This window comes from Nicotiana attenuata, unplaced genomic scaffold (genome assembly GCF_001879085.1).
Source record: "Nicotiana attenuata strain UT unplaced genomic scaffold, NIATTr2, whole genome shotgun sequence".
NCBI lineage: Eukaryota > Viridiplantae > Streptophyta > Magnoliopsida > Solanales > Solanaceae > Nicotiana > Nicotiana attenuata.
The window spans coordinates 23,409-45,244 of record NW_017672620.1 but is presented as its reverse complement, the minus strand read 5'-3'; the positions used below and the strand labels follow the sequence as shown (position 1 = coordinate 45,244).

At 38.7% G+C, this 21,836-nt stretch overlaps 1 protein-coding gene across 1 annotated transcript; it reads right to left on the bottom strand.

Moving 5' to 3' along the window:
• Positions 1-250: 250 nt before the first annotated feature.
• On the bottom strand, positions 251-2,229 carry LOC109213878 (PXMP2/4 family protein 4-like). Its single transcript, XM_019377715.1, has 4 exons — positions 1,842-2,229; positions 1,303-1,531; positions 987-1,111; positions 251-581 (listed from the first exon to the last, which is right to left on the bottom strand). The coding sequence occupies exons 1-4, from the start codon at positions 2,142-2,144 to the stop codon at positions 498-500; spliced, it is 741 nt and encodes a 246-aa protein (XP_019233260.1). The 5' UTR covers positions 2,145-2,229; the 3' UTR covers positions 251-497.
• Between the last annotated feature and the right edge of the window lie 19,607 nt (positions 2,230-21,836).

The following is a 21,836-nucleotide window of genomic DNA, read 5'->3' as shown; positions in this document are numbered from 1 at the left end:
CCCTATAAATAGACACACTTTATCACTATTGTGTTCATCTAATTTTCTTCTCTACAATTCTATAAATTGTAATTCAGAGCACCTTGCTCCCCAGTTAGCCACAGTTCGGCTCAGCAAGCTCTGTTCGGGTCATCATCCTATCAAGGATTATCCAATAAGAATTATTTATTCTCTGCTTTATTTTTATTATATTATCTGCCATTAAATTTATTTCTCACTTCTCTATCACGTTGTATTAACAAAAATATAAATTTTGTGAATTGAATCGGTTGCTTGTGGCCCGCCATATAAAATTAATTGCTTTGACCTTGAAAATTATTTTTTGAGTTAAACACCATGTTAACTTAAGATAAATATATCCAATACACATTTGCTTGTGCTAATTTCTGCTCCACCACTCTAACATGTAATCAAAAGAAAAATTACTCCAAAGTTGTGCATCCAGCTTGTTTGTTAGCAATCAGAGACATGGTACAGCAGGGATAGTTGATGCAGAATTATGCTGAAGCTACTTTCTGTTGGCTTGCCATGTAAGTCAGGTAGACATTCCACACGTAAGAAAATGTGTTGACCACAAGTGGCTGTCAATACAGTAACACCATCTATTCAGTAATCTTCTCAACTAGACATATATGTTTATGAAAGAGTTTAAGTTGTGTGCATTGATAATATGCAAGTGTTTTACATTATGCAAAATTGAACTACGGTAATATGTAACTCTTCATATCAATTTTGATATGATAACCTGAAAAGATAGTGAGAATATGCTATGACTAGTTAAATTACACCGCAAATGGAAAGTGTATATAACTTAAAATTATGAAAAGGAATGATCCATAGTCCTCTGATGTAACTTAAACTACACCTCTGTGTATATAACTTAAAATTTTAAAACGAGTAACTTAAAATTGTGTAAAAAAGATATCTGATCGGTGATCCCAAGTTGTGAAAATTTCATCTATTGGTCCAAGAGTCCTTGAGCATACCTGTAAATGAACAGGGACAAATTTGAATGTGATAAAATCACATATGGGCCAGTACATAAGACCATTAATAGCAGTAGGAACCAAGTCACGTTTGAGTCTGGCAGCAATCTCTGAATAACTTTCACCTGGTATTATCAAAGAATAAAATGCATGTATCAGGACTAATTTGGACCTTTGAGTTCAGAAACTTGTCATATATATATATATATATATATATATATATATATATATATATATATATATATATATATATATATATATATATATCAACTAAAGTAGCACAATAAATAAATCTAGAAGCAAGACAGATTGCTACCTTGTGCTGCAGCGTTCATGGAGAAGAAGATAGCATTCATGGTAGGTCCATATACGATCTGTCCTAAAGCTATCTTTTTAAATGTTGTGATCACGTCGCGCTTTGGAAAGAATGCTGACAATGCATTGTACCAAAAATGAAGTGAAGGTCCTAAAATTATCACTCCATAGCCAGCTACCCGCAATGTTCTTATTAGATCATACTGCTCTGACAGTGAACCAGCAATTGTCTATTGAGAGTGTAAAAGCACAAACATGCATTAGACAGTTGCACATAATTAAAGAAATTTACTCCTAAACTAGTTTTTACTTGAATTCCGTCACCGGTAGAGTACAGAGGCGGATCTAGCCTACTGATTCAACTGAATCCATAATTTCGATGCAGAGAATAAATTTATGTTTAAAAATCTTCTAAAATTGCAACAAATAATAGATATGAACTCATGATTTTAAAAATACAATGGGTTCGATAGTAAGAACTTCAAAGGTCGAACTATAGAGTTAAAATCCTGGATTCACCTTTACAAGTACAGTGTGTACCTGAGACGACAAATCAGCAGCAGTGAGGATAAGAGTGCAAGTGATGGTTTTGGTGAGAATGGGGCGAGAGTTGAGCATTTCTAAATACCACCCGATGAACCCAACCTTGGTGGAAGCAGATGATGATGAGAAAAACCTGCAGGGAGTTGAGTTTGACAGCTGCTGCTTCAGCTCCATTGTCTTAATTCTGTTAAAAGTTTGAGGTAGTCTGGAATAGACTTTGGAATGTTGAAGTTGGTGACGTGATATAGGATATTGGCGGACCAGCTTGAAGCTATTTCTGAGGAAATTAGAAGCAAACATCTTTGTCTTCTTAGGACAAAATGGAAAACCTCTTCCTATTTTTGTTTGAACATGAAAGAGAGAAAGGAAGTTCTTCTAAGAAGCTCTTATGTTTGCTTTATATACGAAAGAGCTCAGAGACAAGTAGGAAAGAGAAATTGAGCTGATAACCTGTCCAAAGAGAAGTGAGAATGGACAATAGGAGAGCTGCCTACTTTCTGGTGTAAAGTTTGGCAGGTTATAAATGGGAGCAATGCCTTTAAATTCCATGCATTCACGTTATTAAAAGATATTTACGCATGAAATTATGTTTCTAAGCTTTTTGCAAGTAAATTTATATGGTAAGTATACATATTAGTAATCTCATAAAAATACCAAGCCGCTCAACAAGTTAAACTCTTCATTAACTTCAATAGTCTCCACCGGAACGATGAGCGATGGATCTCCAACCACCTTCTTCAGCATAGACTCATGAAACACCGGGTGCAATAAGGACATCTCTTGAGATAATTCGAGCCTATAAGCCACTTGACCGATCCTTTGTAAGATTCTGTATGGTCCCATATACCTTGGGCTCTATTTCCCTTGGTATATTTGTTATGTGAACTATGTGAGAAAATGGCATATATGCGACGTAACGAGTGTATATGCACTGTCATGGGCTAAAGCATGCGGGATGGACTTTTTAGCTTTATGTCATCACTTATTACATGTTATCTCTTATTATATGCTTTTATAGCTACATTATCATACTTATTATCCATGCCATCCTTGTTACCTACCAATTAGTAGTACGTGTTTTGATTCATTCATTTCTCGCTCAATATCTACTTACCTACTTTATGTTCCTACTTGTGTTAATTGTATATATTCATTATCTAATGTCTTTACTTGCCTTTATTTTCTTTACGTTACTTGTTGCACATTATCATGCTATATCTAATTTTGTGAGTCATTTAGTTGTTCTTGTATTTATGAATTGTCGAGGTTTGTGAGTACGAGGTATTGGTTATTCTCTATTTGTACTAGTAGTTCCTTGAAGTTCCGTACGCTTTATTTCCCTTTTTGTGTTGAAATTCATTTGTTGGTTGGTTTGAGTTGTTTATGTTTAAGAGTTGGTATTAGGAATGGGTTGCGCGCCGCAACAGATATTAATATGATATTGGAATCGGGTTGCACACCGCAACAGATATTGTGATAAATATTAGGATTCGGTTGCGCGCCGCAACAGAGTATGATGCATTGTAGTTGTCTGTAGCTGTAGTGTTTTATCTCGGTACTGTGATATGAGGTATGAAATGATGTTATTCTAGGTCCATCTATTAGTTGACCTACCTGTTCTGTACTTATGAGTTTACTGCTTTATCTATATTTCTGTTTTCTATTATTATTATTATTATTATTATTATTATTATTATTATTATTATTATTATTATTATTATTATTATTATTATTATTATTATTATTATTATTATTAGTCGTACAGTTTTATAGTGAGTGTTCTGTCATAGACTCATCACTACCTCATCGAGGTTAGGCTCGATATTTACAGAGTACATGGGATCAGTTGTACTCATACTACACTTCTTGTGCAGGTGCAGCAATTGGTCCTAGCGGTGCATACAGGAGTTTGCTCGGATCCAACTACTACAGGAGACTTCAGGTAGAGTTGCTCAGCATTGTCGCTGAAGTGCCCTTCTATTGTGTTTTTACTATTATTTTAGTTTCAGAATGTTGTATTTCTTTCGGACCATATTTGTAGTATTCTAGTTGCTCATGTTCTGGTGACACCAAATTTCTAGGATTAGCATAGACCGTGGTATTTATGATTTATCATATGTATTTATGTTTTCGGTAATCGTTAATTATTATTATTACTGTTTTTCTTTTTAAACTGTTAAAATTTGATAATTAATTTTCTAAAGTTTGCTTTCATAGCAAGTGGATATTAGGGTCCATCACGACCGCACGGTTGGGATTTCGGGTCATGACAATTTGGTATCAGAGCACTAGGTTTCCTAAGTCTCACGAGTCTTGAGCAAGCTTAGTAGAGCCTGGAGAATTGGTATGGAGACATCTGTACTTATCTTCTAGAGGCTATAGGGCTTTAGAAAATTTCACATCTTTCTTTCTCTATCGTGCTACTTAATTCTATCACTGATGTTTGAGCCATTCTATTCTGGTTTTCTCGCAGATGGTGAGGACATGCACAATATCCAAAAGCCGAGCAGGATCCAGAGCCCCAGGGTGCAACCACTACCAGGGGTAGGGGCCGGGGCCGAGGATGAGCCAGAGGCAGAGGCAAAGGATAGGACATAACTCGGCCTAAAGCCTGCTTTGCAGCACCTATTGTAGAGCCTCAGATCGAGCAGGAGGAGGAGATCCCTACTCCAGCCATGCCAGTTGGACTAGCTCAAGCCCCAGAGGGGTTTATTGCCACCTCGTACTCCAGGACGCTCTAGTCCACTTAGTGGGCCTTATGGAGAGTGTGGCCCAGGCCGGTTCATTTACTGTAGCACCAATCGTCTCTTAGGCTAGGGGAGGAGCCCAGAATCCTATTACTCATACTCCAGAGCAGATGGCTCCCATATATCAGACTCCAACAGTTCCAGCAGTTGGAGCAGTTCAGCCTGACATTGCTACACAGTCCAAAAAGAGACCCGCAATGTCTTCTGAAGGGCTGAAGAGGTTGGACAAGTTCACCAAGCTCTTTCCTATTCATTTTGGTGGTACACCTTCTTGAGGACACACATGATTACCTGGACCATTGGCACGAGGTGTAGCACAATAGTCGACTTCGCAGTGTTTCAGATGACTGGTTATGCCAAGAGATGGCAGTAGGCCTATGTTCAAGGCAAACTCGAAGGTTCACCTCCACCCATTTGGGATCACTTCTCATAGCTATTTGTTGCAGCCAGTTTGAGCACCTCCGGCATGGTATCATGATTGTTACACAGTACGAGACCAGATTTGTTGACCTATCTCGCCATGTAGTTGTCTTGATCCCTACCGAGAGGGAGAGTATGAGCAGATTTATAGATGGCCTTACATATGGTATCGGGTTGCAGATGGACAGAGAGACTGAGGATGATATTTCTTTTAATAGAGTCATAGAGATGGCTAGACGGATCGAGATGATTCATAGTCAGTGCAGAGAGGCGACATCCGAAAAGAGGCCTCGTCATTTTGGTGGTTTTAGTAGTGTCTTGTCTGGAGGCAGGGGTTGGTAGAGACCATCCTCCCATACCGATTCAGTCAGCGCTTTAGGTAGCACATGGTGCTTAGGGCAGTCGTGGTTCTTATGGGTCTCATCCTCAGCAGTTAGTATTTAGCACACCTTCAGCTCCTATTAGTGCAACACCACAACAGAGTTACTACGATGTTCATTCGGGTCATCAGGGATCGTCTCAGACTCAGCAGTTGTGCCAGTCGATGGGTTTCTTTGAGTACGCGACGCAGGTCATATCATATGATACTGTCCTAAGTTGAGGAGCAGCATTCCACAGCAGGGTAGTCGTGCTTTGCTTCAGGCACCAGTTGCTACACCGCCCGCTCAGCCAGCTAGAGGCGGGTGTTAGGCAGCTAGAGGTGGTGGTCAGGCCATTAGAGGTAAAGGCTAGCTAGTTAGAGGTTGTACGAGAGGCGGAAGTTAGAGTGGAGGGGCTCAGCCCCATTTCTATGCATTCCTAGCTAAACCTGAGGCAGAGTCGCCGGATGCGATCATTACAAGTATTATTCTAGTTTGCCATAGAGATGCATCAGTTCTATTTGATCCGAGTTCCACTTATTCATATCTGTCATCCTATTTTGCTTCATAATTTGATATGTCTCGTGATTATTTGAGTGCTCCTATTTAAGCGTCTTCGCCTATTGGGGATTCTATTGTGGTAGACCGGGTAAATCATGCTTGCTTGGCCACTATCAAGAGCTATTAGACTAGGGTAGACCTTCTATTACATGATATGGTGGATTTAGACGTGATCTTGGACATGGATTGGTTGTCACATTATCATGTTATTTTGGATTGTCAACCAAGACATGACATTAGCCATGCATGGGTTGCCTCGATTGGAGTGGAGAGGGACTCCTGGTCATTCCACTAGCAGAGTCATTTCATATGTGAAGGCTCAACGTATGGTCGAGAAGGGTGATGGTAGGCTATAATCTCATACTTTAGTCTCTTATCGCACTCTAATTTACTGCACTTTAATTGAGTTGGAGCTTTAATCGCTAGTGTTTTGCACTAACTGTGTGTTTTATACCTTGTAGGAGTGATTTCAAGCAATGTAGATGTTATGGAATAAATTCAAGTGATTTGGAGCTTTGAAGTCTGAGTAAAATCCTAAGGAATTAAGTCGGGATCGTGTTAGGGGATCAACGGATGATAGTGTACATTAAGAACGAAACGAAGAATTGAGCAGGCATACTGCATAGCGTTCAGTAAAACACACATAACATTTCACTCAGAAATCCATTTGGGCTCCACAATATATCGTTAGAAAGCTATTCCAAAAGGCTACAACTTTCACGTTTTACGTTTTCCAAAATTCCCAATAGAACGCCATCCACGTGCGCAGCGGCGCACTGGTCGTGCATTGGGCGCGCACTAGAGGCAGAACAGGGTGAAAAATGCGCGACCAAGTGTGCGAGCACACTTCCAGGTGCTCGGCCGCGCACATCCAGTTCCGAAAAAGTTTCCTATTTCACGTTGGAGAAGGTGTTTTTGTTTGGGCCCGACCGTACTTGGTATATATACATGTAAAAATAGCATTTTTGGGACTTTTGACATATCTAAGACCGAAGGAGTCTTAGGAGAAGTTGGAGAAGCAAGAGTACAAGGAATGCATCATTCAATCTCAACTCAAGACAAGGGTTTGGATTGTTTATGTTTTCCTTTAATTTAAACATTGTTATGATGAATTACCCATAACCATGGAGTAGTTCTCTTTAGGCTTTGATGGATTTGGTGTAATGATACTTTTTTGTGGATAACTAACTTTATTTTTTATGTATTGAATCGTTTTGGATGTTTTAATCATTGCTTCTATATTCACTAGTTCATGTAATCGAGAGAGGCATAACTTGTGATATTGTTGCTTTGTATTTTGTTGGTTGAAGTCATTAATTCTTCTTAGTAATCGAAAGCGGCTAGTTGAATTGTTGATTGAACCTAGTTAGGAGAATAATAGAGAGAGGTTCTCCTAAAGACCAATCCACTACGAGTTCTTGCATATCTTTAGGTACTTAAAATTAGTTTATCTTGTGAGGTTGAGAGTTAATCGAGAGAGGAGTTTCTACTAAACAATTAAACTAATAACCAAGTGAATTTTAGACACTCACTTGAACATTAGAAGTGAATTATCTAGAGTTAGATCCCAATCATTTGTCTTGCACCTATCCTATCAACCCTATCTTCTCCAAATTGATAACTTCCTTTGCTTAGTATTGTTATTAGTCGATAGTTTAGACTCTTAGTTAACTCTAGTTTAAATCACATAAATCTCCATTGTTGATCATCCTAGACAAAAATATAGCTACAACCTACGATAATATTGTTTAACTCCAAACCCTGCGGATACGATATTATAATTTACTATATTCGACTAGCGAGCATATTTAAGTGTGTGTTTCAAGCTCGTCAAATTTTGGCGCCGTTGCCGGAGATTGGCAATCAATAGTGTTTGAAATAGTTTGTAGTGCTAATTCAGGAATTTTTCTTTTTGATTTTTATTTTATTTTTCTCTTTTTACGTTTGGGTGTTCTTTGACCGTGTGCAGGTTACAGGTTAGATTGGTGCATGACTCGATCTTCTTGTAAAGAATTACAACCATATGAACAAGAAATCCAGAAACATCTACGACAGTTGAGGAAAGAAAGAAATCTCCTCGAGAATACAGAGACGGTTGGGCAATCCTCAACCAATGAAAAGATGGCGGGAGATGATGATCATGTTGATTTAGCTGCAAGAGAGGCAGCCCAACTCAGAGAGAAAGCTGCGAGAGATGCTGAAGAAGCAGCACTCAGAGATGCACAAATTGCTTATGAGGAGGAGAGAGCTCGAAGAATATCTCAGAATCAGCCCATGGGTGCAGATCAGTTCGGAAACGTAGCTCCCGGCCAAGGGAGACCACTTGGTGATTAAGATAGATCGGTCTAGAACCAAGGCATATCCAGTGTGAGACCTCCTCCAGTTGCAGCTAATAATTTTGAGTTGAAGCAAGGGTTGCTTCAAACTCTTCAAAACAGCTGTGTCTCCAGAGGAAAGATGAACGAAGATCCAAACAATCATCTGATGGACTTCGAGTTGATAATGAACACCTTTCAGTACAGTAGTGTTTCACAAGATGTAGTTTACTTAAAGGCATTCCCCTTCACTCTCAAAGATGATGCAAAACACTGGCTTCGAAGCTTGCCTCAAGGGTCAATTAGAACAAGGGAGGAGATGACCAGAAAATTTGTTGCAAAATATTTCTTCTCAGCTAAAACAGGCAAGTTTAGAAGAGAGATCCATAACTTCAGCCAGAATGAGACTAAAAAACATGGGAGAGGTTTAAACAGATAGTGCGAAAGTGTTAACATAGCGGAATTTAACTTTGGATGCAAATTCAAGAATTTTGGGATGGATTGAAACCGACCTCGCGAAGAACATTGAGTAATGCACCTGGAGGTCCATTGATGAAGAAGACTCCAGAGGAGATAGTCACTATTCTTGATGAATTGTATGAAGATGCAAATTAGTGGCCCTTTGAGATTTCTGAAAGAAGAAGATTAATTGGTGTTCACCAGGTTGATGCTAACATATCTGTACAAGTACAGCTTTATGCCATGGCAAATGAAATAAGGAAGCTGATCTTAGCTTCGATACAGAATGAGCCTCATGCAGCATATGACATATGTGGATGAGGACACCCTACTCATGAGTATCAAGACTCAACTAAGGAAGTTAATGTTGTGGGTAATTATAACTTTAATGCTATGGGTCAGAAGCACACCGGTTTTTCATAGAGTTCACCTGGGGGTACAGCAAATGCATGGCAACAAAATAACCCCAGATTTCAAGGGGCTCCTGGTTTTGTGAATCAGTCGAGGTCGTAGTTCAACCTCAATAGCCAATTTAGTCTGGGTTAGAAGATCTGATAAAATCCTTCATTGTCAAGACTGATAAGAGATTAGATGCTCATGGTGCAGCTATCAAAGAACTTGGGACAGGTTTGTGTAACTTGGAGAGACAAGTGGGACAAATTGCAATTATATTATCTGAGAGAATCCCAAGTACTCTGCCAGTTAATACTCAAAAGTGTCCCAAAGAAACGATTAATATTGTGACCTTGAGAAGCGGACAAGTGTTGAAAGATCCCTCTCCAATTCAAAAAGGAGCTACGCCTGAAAAAGAAATTGGGAAGGAGCTGAAAATTGAAGATGATACAAAGACTGAGAAGAAGAAAGGTGAGAAGGGAGCTGAAAAAAAGAAGAAGGAGGAAACTTCAAGAAGGGAGGAATCTAATGAAGAGAGCAAGCACATGCCTGCTCTACCTTTTCCCCAAAAGCTCCATAGAGAAAAGCTGGACAAGCAGTTCGAGAGATTTTTAGACATGCTGAGACAGGTTAATGTAAACCTGCCCTTCACTGAAATTCTCACACAAATGCCAACTTATGCAAAGTTCTTGAAGGAGATTCTTACAAAGAAGAGAAATATAGAAGAGACCTCAGTGGTCAAACTCACAGAGCATTGTAGTGCAATATTGCAAAATAAACTCCCACAAAAGTGTGGAGATCCAGTGAGTTTTACTATACCTTGCTCTTTAGGCACTCTTAATTTTGATAAATCTTTATGTGATTCTGGTGCCTCAATTAATCTAATGCCATTATCTATTTACTGGTAACTGGAGAAAGAGACTAGAGAGATAAGGTCGGTGCCTATATCTTTCCAGCTGGCCGATCAAACAACTATAACACCCGAGAAGATGTGTTGGTGCGGGTGGATAAGTTTGTATTTCCTGTAGATTTCATAGTGGTTAATATGGAGGAGAACAAGGAGGTCCCCTCATCCTAGGAAGACCATTCTTAGCAACGGGTAGAGAAATCATAGATATACATGATAGAAAACTCATGCTTAGAGTGGATGAGAAGACGGTGACGCTTGAGATGAATGTAGCAACTGGAGTGAAAAAGGAGAAGCCAGCTGCGAGTGTTGAGTGGAAGGTGAAGGGCGTGAAAATGAAGGCTGCTATTATTGAGAGAGATAAGTGTGAGGTGTACCCCAAGAAGGCTGAGAAGAAGCTATCTGCGTGGATGTGTACACTAGTTCGGGCACGTGGAATGGATCCAGACTTTGATTCAAACCCCGACTAGAGATTCAGGGAAGTTTCCTTTATCTTATGCTTTTCAATTGTGTGTCATGGGGACATGCCACTTAAAGTGTGGGGTGGGGGGTAATCGTATGTTGTATGTATGTGTTAGTTTTTGTTTTTTTAGTAGTTAGAAAAAAAATCCATAAAGATTTTAGAATTTTTGACTTTTCCCGACGATAGATATCATTCGACGGGTTTCTTGAGGGATTAAAGTCGAAAGAAAAAGAACAAAATAGATTTTCTTCTGCTAGGTAGTGTAATAATTCTTTCTTGGTTTTTCTTTGTGTCGCGGTTCTTTTCCAAGGGTTTTGTTTGAACCGGGTGTCGCGCCCCCTTTTTCTCGCGAAATCGGGTTTTTGACATTTGGTAGGGACAACTCGTTCCTTGTGGGAAAGGGGTTTTGAAATTTTAAAGAGTCGCAACCTAATGATTAGGGTGCATTAGGACACCAGAAGAGTTCGATTTGAATAACCAGAGATAGGGTAAGGGCTTGAAATTATTCTAAGGGGAAGGTGTTAGGCACCCCTCAGAATCCACTAGTGTGGTTCCCGGCCAGACAATTATTGTGAATTTGGGTACAATTAGCATATAAACAAATAAGGCTCAAATAGGAGGGGATTTCATCACATAAAGGTTTGAAAGTAAACAAGGCTTGAAAGAGTAATTAGAAAAGCTGATTTTTAAAATAAAGAGTTAAAATGCTGAAAAGAAAGAAATAAAGAATAAAGGGAGAGGGGTCCTAGGTTTATTAATAATATGGATCACCCCACACAATGCCCGGTAATCACTCCTCAATGAGGGGCTACATGTGACATTATCGCATGGTCATCATATCCATATCTACCCTTCCCATCCCGTTAAGGTATTAAAGCGCAGAATGGTCTCGATTACTTATTGCATGCTATTACCCGCCCCAATCCTATCAGTCCCGGAGGCACTTAGGACTACTAATCCTAAATGGGAGGGATATTGGGCTTATTTGAGGTCTCAAAAGGTAAAATCTAAGGCGACATACAAAACACATATTGCACATTTTAGGGGAAAAGCATATAAACAAACAGGGGCTCAATTATACCTCCTTGAACAAAAAGCACGTAATTAGCATGACTTTCACATACTGTTTAAGTCTGATTAAATACTAAATGTGAGAGAGAATTTAAGAGTTGAGGCAGACTGGTTCATTACATAATTCAGATAAGAAGCCCGAATCAGGCCTGCCTACTGGTTGTAATTGTTAAAACAGATTCAATTTATAGTTTTACCCTATGGCTTGCCTAAGTGTTAAGACGGGGTCCTACAGACATGATATCTACTGAATTTAGAAGGTAGTAAGACATTAAAACTCGAACGAATTGTTTGAAAACCCTATAGGCATGCTTGCTAAACTTTGGTTAAGCGAGGAATTCAGATTATAAAAGAGAGGCTGAATTTAAACGAATTGATTACAAGTTCTGCAACTGCCAGTATCCATTATTACTGATTTTATATCTAACACTGAGTGAGGCGAATCAGATTCATTTAGAAACTCCTATAGGCATGTTTTCTACATATTGCTGATTTTAGACACTTATAGACGTGGTTTCTAGATGCAGGACTTTGTTTTAAAACTTATAAACATGGTATCTAAATGCAGAAATTGAACCTTATAGACATGGTATCTAAATGCAGAAGTTGAACCTTATAGACATGGTATCTAAATGCAGTTTGAATGGCGTTGGAACAATCCTATAGGCATGATTTCTATGTGTATTGAGTATGCAGAATTAGAATAGACCTATAGGCATGATTTCTATATGTATTTGAATATGCAGAATTGTAATAGACCTATAGGCATGATTTCTATATGTATTTGCATATGCAGAATTAGAATAGACCTATAGGCACAATTTCTATATGTATTTGCATATGCAGAATTAGAATAGACCTATAGGCATGATTTCTATATGTATTTGCATATACAGAATTGTAATAGACCTATAGGCATGATTTTCTACCCTATGCATAAATAGTTACCCATCCCCTTTTTTCACTAGCCAGCCCCAAGCGTTTATTACAACTTATTACAAACCAAAATGAATAAATTACATAAAAAAAAGGAAAAAAAAAACACAACCAAAGGAGAGCCTGATTCAGACTTCCTGTCTGAATTATGAGATAGACAAACTCAAAGACCATTGATCCAAAGCCTTTCACCTATTTGAGTGTGTCAGAGTTCCCTAAGAGCCTCAATGGGACTCCGGGCAGTGCTCACACCCAAATTGTATCACCAGAGTAGGGGACAAGTGCAGCGTGGAAGTGCCAGCCCTCAAGTGTCCAAGTTCAGAGGGAACTCAAAGGGTCCCAAGGCAAGGCTCACAAGAGGGGGGAGGAACTTAAGTCTAAGAGAGAGTGAGAGTGAAGAAAACAGAGTTTTAAAGAACTAAGAAAGTACAGAAGAGGGAGAAGGGGCTGGGAAACAGTCATAAACAAGTCATACAAAGGGTTCAGGGATTGGGGAAATTGCCAAAGAGCCTATGTACTTAGGCATTAGCTAATCTTGGGCATACACAGCAATAGAGAGTTCTGTTATGCTTACAGAATCAACAAGAATGCACAACACATGATGGTGACATAGAGGTTATGATTCCAGGGGAATCAAGTTTGAGCCATGGACAATAATATTTAATACTGTCATGCCTCAAACAAACCCTTAATATCAAACACATTGGGGTATGAGGGTTTGGGATTCATAATAGGAGAAGATTATAGCAAGCTAAAGTGAACGCTGAACTGAGCACAAACAGTAGGTAGACATGCAAGTAAAGGTATTAAATAAACACATTGTTTGTGATTGCTGAAAATCTTAATCAGTACATACCAGTTTCAAGGAGGCAAAATACAGTAAAAGCAGTAGCAGGACTTTGAAAAACAGGCCACAGTACAAGTAACAAGAGAGAATGCTTTTTTTTGAATGTGAGTGTGAGTTCAGAAAACTAAGAGTGTTCGTGTGTGTGTCAATGCAAAAGCCAGGTATTTATAGTGTGAAAACAGGTAGAAAATAAGGCAAGAAAATAATTATGGAACTGTGTACCAATTAAAATCAATCAGTATATGGACTTCCTTTAATTAAGGAGTTCAAACTTAAACGGTAATGGACAGAAATTATTTAAGGAGATCAAGTAAACATCTTGTGCAAAGTAGATAATTGGGGGTAAATTCATAGGAGTTTTATTAAGGGAAGAATTAATGAAGAATCTTTGAAATACACGGTTAACAAAATAAGGTAAGAAACACAATAAATCAATCAGCACATAGTAAATCAAGGAGTCAGGGATTCAAAGTTACAAATAACCAAGTCAGAAATAGGAGAATCGAAAGGCTAAGGAAAGTTTTCAAATCAACCTAAGACACAGGGAAATTAGTAAAACAAGGAAAGAACCAATCAGGCTTACACAAGGAGGTCTGAAATCACTCCACAATTAAGGGTTATTTTGGGAGGGAAATTTAGTATATATAAAGAGTGCACAAATATTAGGCATGTGAGGTTAAACCATGGCAAAGAGAAGCAGCAATAATAATTACAAAGTCTTTAGATAGTGAAACATGGTAGTCACATAGGTAAATTTAGTAATAGGGAGAAGAGGGTATCAGAAGCATGCAAAAGAGTCAAGTAAAAAACCTTTCTGGAAAGTATAATTTAGTTCAAAGATTGCAAGAAACCAAATCACATAGAGAAACAGAAGTTGAAACCAGGACTTTGAATCCAGTCGAGCAACTTCAAATAGACGAAGCCGTTTTCAGAAGCTCGAATAGGTCCAAAGGAATTAGGGCATCGAAATCAAACAAATTCAGAGATAAGGAACAAGCAAATCGCGTAGCAAATAGTCTCAAAACTCGAATGAACGCCAAATTTTGGGGTTTTCATCATCAATCGAGTATAGAGATGAAAGACAAGAGAATCAGGCAAAAATATCAACAAAGAAAATAAAATCAGAAACTTTAAGAAGAACTAAGACTTTTAACATAAAGAAACACAGCAGAAGAACAACATAAGAAACACAGTAGAAGCATCAACATAAGAAACACCGTAGAAGAATCAACATAAGAAACACAGTAGAAGAACAACATAAGAAACATAGTAGAAGAACAACATAAGAAGCACAGTAGAACATGTTAAAAATCAGAAAAGCTTTGAAATGACTTAACAGAACCCTAAATTGGAAAAGGTAAAGTTTTGGAAGAAACTTTGAGAAAATGTTTAAAAGCTTAGAGAAACCACAGATATACAACGGATCTAAAAGAATCAGAAGAACCTCGAAGGCTAGGGTTTCAGAAGAACCCAGATGGTGAGAAAGGCTTGGAAAGTCATTGGTCTAAGTAGGAGAAGTCAAGATCAGGCTTGAACAGCCATGGCTGGCCGGAGCAAGGTCGGAGACAGCCATAGAACTCGAATGAAACAAAGTCTGGGCCAAGCTTCTTCAAGGTCTGACCTCGAAACCATAGTAACCAGGCAATGTAGGAGTCGTAGGAGGCAGGTACAGGCCTTTATTGGCTTTGGAAGCCATGGATTCAGGTGATTTTAGGGTGGAAGTGGAGGGAGGCGGCTAGGGTTTCTGAGGGAGCTTGGGAGAAGGGGAATTCAAGGGCGGCTGCAGGCGCAAAATGACTAGGGTTTGGGGTAATGGGAAATTAGAAAAGGAAAGGTTAAATGGTGGTCGTCGATCATTGTGATCAACGGTCTGGATTAAGTAGGGATCCGGGCGGGTTGTTTTTAAAGGGTCGTGGGTAGGGTAGTTTAATATTGGGGCTGGGTAATTGGGTTTTAGGATTGGGTTCAATTGGGTGCCAAATCAGGCCAAAATTGAAATGACTATGGGCTAATATTTAAATAGCCATTTTTCCCTTGTTTATTTTATAAAAAACAGTAAAATAATTTTTGGGAATAAATTAAAAGTACTAAAATGATTAATAATACATAATTATTAAATAAAAGATATTGGAGTTAATTTTATAAATACAAACACAATTAAATCTTAAAAGAGGCTAATATTGCAATTATATGCAATTTAGCTTTAAAAATACTAAGCAAATTTACAAAAATATGCAAAAATTATGTTAGCTATATTTTTGTATAGGTATGATAATCCAATAAATAAATCACCAAAATGGTATTTTTTGGAGTAATTATTGGGTTTTTCCAGATAAAAATAAAGCAATAAGTTGATTTAAAAATCTTTGAAAATTAGGGAAAAATAGTAAAACATTGGGACATGCTTATATATGCATATACAGGCTATTTTGAAGGTATTTTGCATATTGAAATATACAGGGAAAAATTGGGTATGAACACCGGGCGTAGCTAGTTTTTATTTTTGTTAGAAGTAGGAAACCTTGTGCTATGATTTGAATCGAAGCAATACCTCTTGACTTTGTTGTGCCTTGAGAGTAGTGAGTGCTTTAGTGTGACGCTTAGGCTCGATTTTTGACTCTTGTATAAGTTCCTTAAATTGTATGATCTTAACTTTGCGTAATTGCTTTGACTAGAGTGTCTTGATGACTCCAATCTTGAATGAGTTATGTGTCATGTGTGTGTGAGGATTGTATAATTCTGTGCATTGCATTTGATGTCTAGAACTTTCCCCGTGTGTTTGCTAAGTGAAATAGTAGTTTTATTCAGTCTTGGAAGTGATATAAACGTTTCTTTGTTGAGCCAGTTATATGTTATTACCCACCGTTTTGTTATGTATCTTAGTTAATCCCTTTGAGCCCGTAATCCTGTTTCTTTGGCAACCACATTACAAGCCTTGCCCATTTGTTTGTATTGACCATCTATTTGAACCTTTTCACCTCTCATGAGCACTTAAAAATTATTATGAACTTTGTAAAGGTTGAAGTGTGGGGTGGGTGGTTTGACTTTTGAGGGGAACTAATGAAATAGGGAAGAAGGTGAAGTGTTTTGAAAAAGTAAGATCCACTTGAATTGAATAAGAAAAGAAAGAAAAAAAAAATATTGTATTGTTGTGAAAAATATTCTTTGATAGTGGTGATTGTTGATGTAATTGTTTTTAAAGAAGTAGGCAGACAATTTATATTGATGTGAAGGAGGAGTATGGTTTGACATAAGTTTGGGGTTTTGAATGTTAAAGTATATGTATTAAAGTGCTTAGGAAGGTGTAGTCACTCTTATATCTAAATGTATCCTACCCGACCCGCAGCCTACATTACAACCAATTAAAGTCCTACTTGATACTTGACTGAATGAGCTCAATTAGTAGAGTAGTACACTACGGGCAGGCCTATGGTTCATCTTTTGTGGCACATGAATGTCATTTCTGAGAATGAGTGAATTCTTTCTATCTTGAGTTCCTGATTGTTCTTAAATTTCACTGTGTGTGAAGTGTGAACTACTCTCTATTGTTATGTGAGGGCACATGATTCATGAAGGAAAGGTAATGTCGTTGATCTCAATGTTAAAGTAAGTGAGTAAGTTGTGAATAATGCGTGGTACTTGTGAGTCAAATCTTGAAGCGAGGATGTTACACTATTGTGCTTAATCGATTTCAAATATTCTTGGTGTGATGAGTCTTGAGAGTTGTTTAGTAAGGTCGTGTCTATATGAAGTGTAGTTTGATTGCTTAAGGACTAGCAATGATTTAAGTGTGGGTAATTGATGGTAGGCTATAATCTCATGTTTTAGTCGCTTATCGCACTCTAATTTACTGCACTTAATTGAGTTGAAGCTTTAATCGCTAGTGTTTTGCACTAACTGTGTGTTTTCTGCCTTGTAGGAGTGATTCCGAGCTATGTAGATGTTATGGAATGAATTCAATTGATTTGGATCTTTGAAGTCTGAGTAAAAGCCCAAGGAATCAAGCCGGGATCGTGTTCGGGGATCAATGGATGATAGTGCACTTTAAGAACGAAACGAAGAATCGAGTAGGCATACTACCCAATGTCCAGCAAAATGCACATAACTTTTCACTCAGATATCCGTTTGGGTTCTACAATATATCGTTAGAAAGATATTTAAATGGGCTACATCTTTCTTGTTTTACGTTTTCCCAAATTCCTAACAGAACGCCATCCACGTCCGCGGCCACGCACTGGTCATGCATTGGGCGTGCATAGGAGGCATAACAGGGTTAAAATTGCGCGATCAAGTGCGCGAGCATGCTTCTAGGTGCGCGGCCGCACACATACAGTTTCGATAAAGTGTCCTATTTCGCGTAGGAGAAGGTGTTTTCATTTGGGCCCAACCCTGCTTGGTATACATGTAAAAACGGTATGTTCTTTCCGTGGGTGCGAAAACTGGGCACCTTCTGCAATTCCAGTAGCTTTGCATCTGGAGCTTCCCAGGCCCATTCAACTTGATTTTTTGGCCTAATTGCATTGTTTTAAATTTCTTAACGTGATTCTACTGCCCGACTAACATTTTTTTGATTTTTTGAAGGTACTTTGAGCTAAAATGGACCCGAACATGAACGAAAATGCTCCGCTTCATCATGAAATTGAGGAGGAGGCTGAGGAACCATTTGATAATTTACGCTTCATGTCTGCTGATTGTCATCGCCGGTATTATGACAATCTTATCACAAAGAAGATCGTGCTTGGAAATGGGATCGCCGAGGATAAATTGGCCGAGCGGCTCCCAGAATCCTATGGCCGTCTACAAACCTCCGGATGGTCATGCTTCGTTCCTACTCCATGCAAAGCCAATGAGGAATGGGTTCGTGAATTTTACGCGGACCTTAAGCGTACAAACTTTGCTGACCCACAACTCACCATAAGGGGTAAGACAGTGAGGTTTGGGACTGAGCAGATTAATGACATACTCGGGATTCCTAACCATCCACTTGAGCCAGTGTGAGAAAAGGATCATTGCGACAACAGAGAATGGCTTGTTTCTAAACTCTATCCTGCAAGCATGAGAGCAAAATGGGCCAATAGGAGAAAGGGTTTGAAGTCGATCGACTTCACAACTGAAGCCAAGATGTGGCTCAATATCCTCTGCAATAGGTGTCACCCTGTGGACATGTTTCAGATGTCTCCTACACTAGAGCCTTGATCATTGCATGCATTCTAGATGGCGTTCCTGTGAATGTTGGTCACTATATCCTGAGGGAGCTAAGAGAGTATTTGTTAGACGACAACGTAGGGTCCTTTCATCCATTGAGAGTAATGGGCGAGGGTAGTGCAGTAAAGAGCAAGAAGAGGAAAGTCACCACTACTGTTGCCGGACCAGAGTCATCCTCACAGGCAGCTGCACCTGAGGGACCATTTGGGATGCTAAACTCCCAGCTTGCATCCATTCGTGACATAGTGTCACAGCTCCCTAGTGGGCCCTCATCCTCCCAGCCTATGCCCGAGTACTTCACCAGGGAAGACATGAAGACCTACTTAGATGCACAGAAAAGCAGGCAGAGTCTCAGGAGAAAATAGCAGCATCTGTTGGCATACTCGAGACAGCCTATGGCAACTTGGCCAAGGCACATGCATCTCTTCAGTCAGACTTCCAAAATGAGAAGGTGAAGAACAAGAAGAAGGGCAAGTTTATGATCAAGATGTGGAGAGGCATAAAGGCCATCTTCAAATGGGTATAGCTGAACAGGAAGATACCAGTTGAGGATGACGATGATAGCGAGGAGTATTTTTTCATGTCAAATATCGCCGGTGATAATGCTGATGAGATAGATGATGATGAGGCCAAGAGTTCTTCACGGCAGTGATTAGCCTTCCTCCCGCAGTCTGCTAGTCTGATGCAGACCTCAGGGAGACCCTCAAACTACTTGTATTTTTATTTCGATATTGTGCGGTGAGGACACTGCAATGTTGTTAGTTGGGGGTAGCTTTAGGGAGTACACTTTGTTTATACATTGATACTCGACTTGTGCCCTTGCCGGGCTTATTCTGTTGTATGGATATTGTGTTCCCTTGCCGGGCTTATTTTTTTATTGCTTATCATGTGCTCTTGCCGAGCGTAGTTGTGAGTAGTTATATATGTGCAGATTAGTCACCGTTATTTTTCTATTTTATTTTTTCTTTCTTCCTTTATTTATTCTTTAGTACTTTTTAGTTTATGTTATTTTTGCTCCTTTAGTATTAGTTGCTTTTGTTAATTATTTTCTTTAGTAGTTTCATTATTTTATTTTTATTTCTTTAGTAGTATCTCCTTGGGTTTTCTTTATGCTACGGTTCTTTCCCGAGGAATATTTTTGTGTTGAACCGGGTGACTTTTTCCTATGATGGATGGCGTGACGACTTTCTAAAGGGAATTAGTCTTGTTTTGTTATGTGAAGACTTTTGGATTATTTGGTACTAATAGAATTAGTCTCTTGTATGTGAAATGTGAATAAAGAATACCCCTCAGAATTTTGGTTTTAAATCAAAAAAGTAAGTTGCATGGGAAAGAATAATTTTTGTGATAACTTTTTGGCTCTTTTGGTGACTCTTTGCCCACTAGTTAGCATGATATTGCTCTAGATACTCTTATTAAGAAGTGAAATTGATCCGTCTTGATTAGTTCATGTGCCATGAGTGTTAGTTTTTGTTATAAATATTATGTTTGGTTGGAGGGATGACCTAGGCATTCTTTATGATCTTTGAAAAAGCCTCTTTAGCCTTTCAAGCCTACCATTGCATAAATTTTATCACTAGTTTACCCCATTTGAGACTTTAACCTTTTCATTGGCCACCTCATTACAAACTTTTACCTTTTTGTGAAATAATTCCCACTTTTAAACACGTCCCTCCTTGAATATTGAGAACGAGGCTAAAAGCCTAAGTTGGGTGTGTTGGTGTCAAGTTGGAAGTTGGTAAGGTTGTACATTGATGTATAATTACACAAGCTCCAAAAGAAAATAGTTATATAAAAAAAGAAAAAAAAAATATGTATATATAAATATGGAGTCTTGAGAAAATTAGAGAGGTACTTTAAGGTGGTTCTATGTTGGTAACTAGATGCCAATAAGGGCTATGTAGTTTAAAAAGAAGCAAAGTGCAAAAAGAAAGACAAATGTGAGTAGTGTTCAAGGAGGGTGTAGTCACTTGTATCCCAAATGCTTATCCAACCCTTTTCTAAACCTACATTACAAGCTTAAAAAGTCCTTATGGGATCTCCAACCGAATGTTCATGAATAGGCGGCAAATTAAAATAAGGGCAAGCTTATGGCATGATATTTGGTAACACTTGAAATTCTTCGTTGAGAGTGAGCGTCTTCGTGCATTTGTCCCTTGTGTTATTATTGTAAGTATGGTTATTTTGGGAATTTCTTTCTTGTGAGGGCTCATGAATTAGGATGGATTGGTCACATTGATGTATCCGGAAATGAGTAAATTGAGCATATGTAGTAGACTAGTGATTTTGAGTCACTTCTTGAGGCTTATTATTGTCACTTGATTAGTTTGAAACTCCTTTGCATTTCTTGAATTGGCTTTTAAATGAGGGAGTTATTTGGTTAAGACTCACATTCTTGAGCCTAATTATTAGTACTAACCAAATCCATAAGTATGGTGCTTAATTGGAGAATGTGATTTGTAAATAATAGCAATACTACTTGTGCTTTAAATGGTAGAGCCTCATTGAATTGTTGGTTTTTATTTGCTTGAGGAAAAGCAAAAGCTTTAAGTTGGGGGTGTTGATGAGTGGTGATTTTACCACTCATTCTAGTCTCTTTTCTTTAGTTTTATGTCCTTTAATTATAATATGAGGGCGTTTATGGTGTGTATTGTTAGATTTTCAGGTAAATGATGTCGTGAAGACAGTTGAATTCAATTGAAGTGGAATTGAGCAAACAAGGTTGAAACAACGCAAAACTCTTCTGTGATTCCGCATCTGTGGAAGACTGGTCGCAGAAGCGACCTCGCATTTGCGAGGAAATGGTTCGCATCTGCGGAATTGAGCGATCTTGCCTGGGATCGCATCTGCGGGACAAGACCCGCATCTGCGGTTGCGCATCTGTGCTTGCAAGTTCGCATCTGCGAAGCTAGAGTTTCTTTCTAATGTTTGCATCTGTGATAGGCGATCCGCATCTGCGGAGCCGCACCTGCGAGGATCCTTCCGCAGGTGCGGTCAATGGGCTTCAGACCTGGACAGGAATGATATTTCACATTTTCTCAATTCCAAACCCATAAATACACTACCTAGCAATATATCTGGAGATCTTTGGTTTAATTGTAACGACCCGACTGGTCGTTTTGGGCAATTGCGTCCGTTTTAGTGGTTTGACGTCATGAGCAGCTTCATGTTATGTGTATCGACTTACGTGCATGGTTGGATTCAGTTTCCGGATGATTCAGAGTCGAATTGGAAGAAGGAATCTAGTTTTGGAAGCTTAAGCGGTGAGAATTTGGCCGAAATTTGACTTTTGAGTAAACGGCTCTGGAA

Excerpts from the sequence above, each read along its gene's own strand:
- LOC109213878 (XM_019377715.1), bottom strand. The coding sequence starts at position 2,144 with ATGTTTGCTTCTAATTTCCTCAGAAATAGCTTCAAGCTGGTCCGCCAA. Across the intron at positions 1,532-1,841 it reads CTGCTGATTTGTCGTCTCAG|ACAATTGCTGGTTCACTGTC; the intron begins GTACACACTGTA and ends CACTCTCAATAG. Across the intron at positions 1,112-1,302 it reads CATGAACGCTGCAGCACAAG|GTGAAAGTTATTCAGAGATT; the intron begins GTAGCAATCTGT and ends TGATAATACCAG.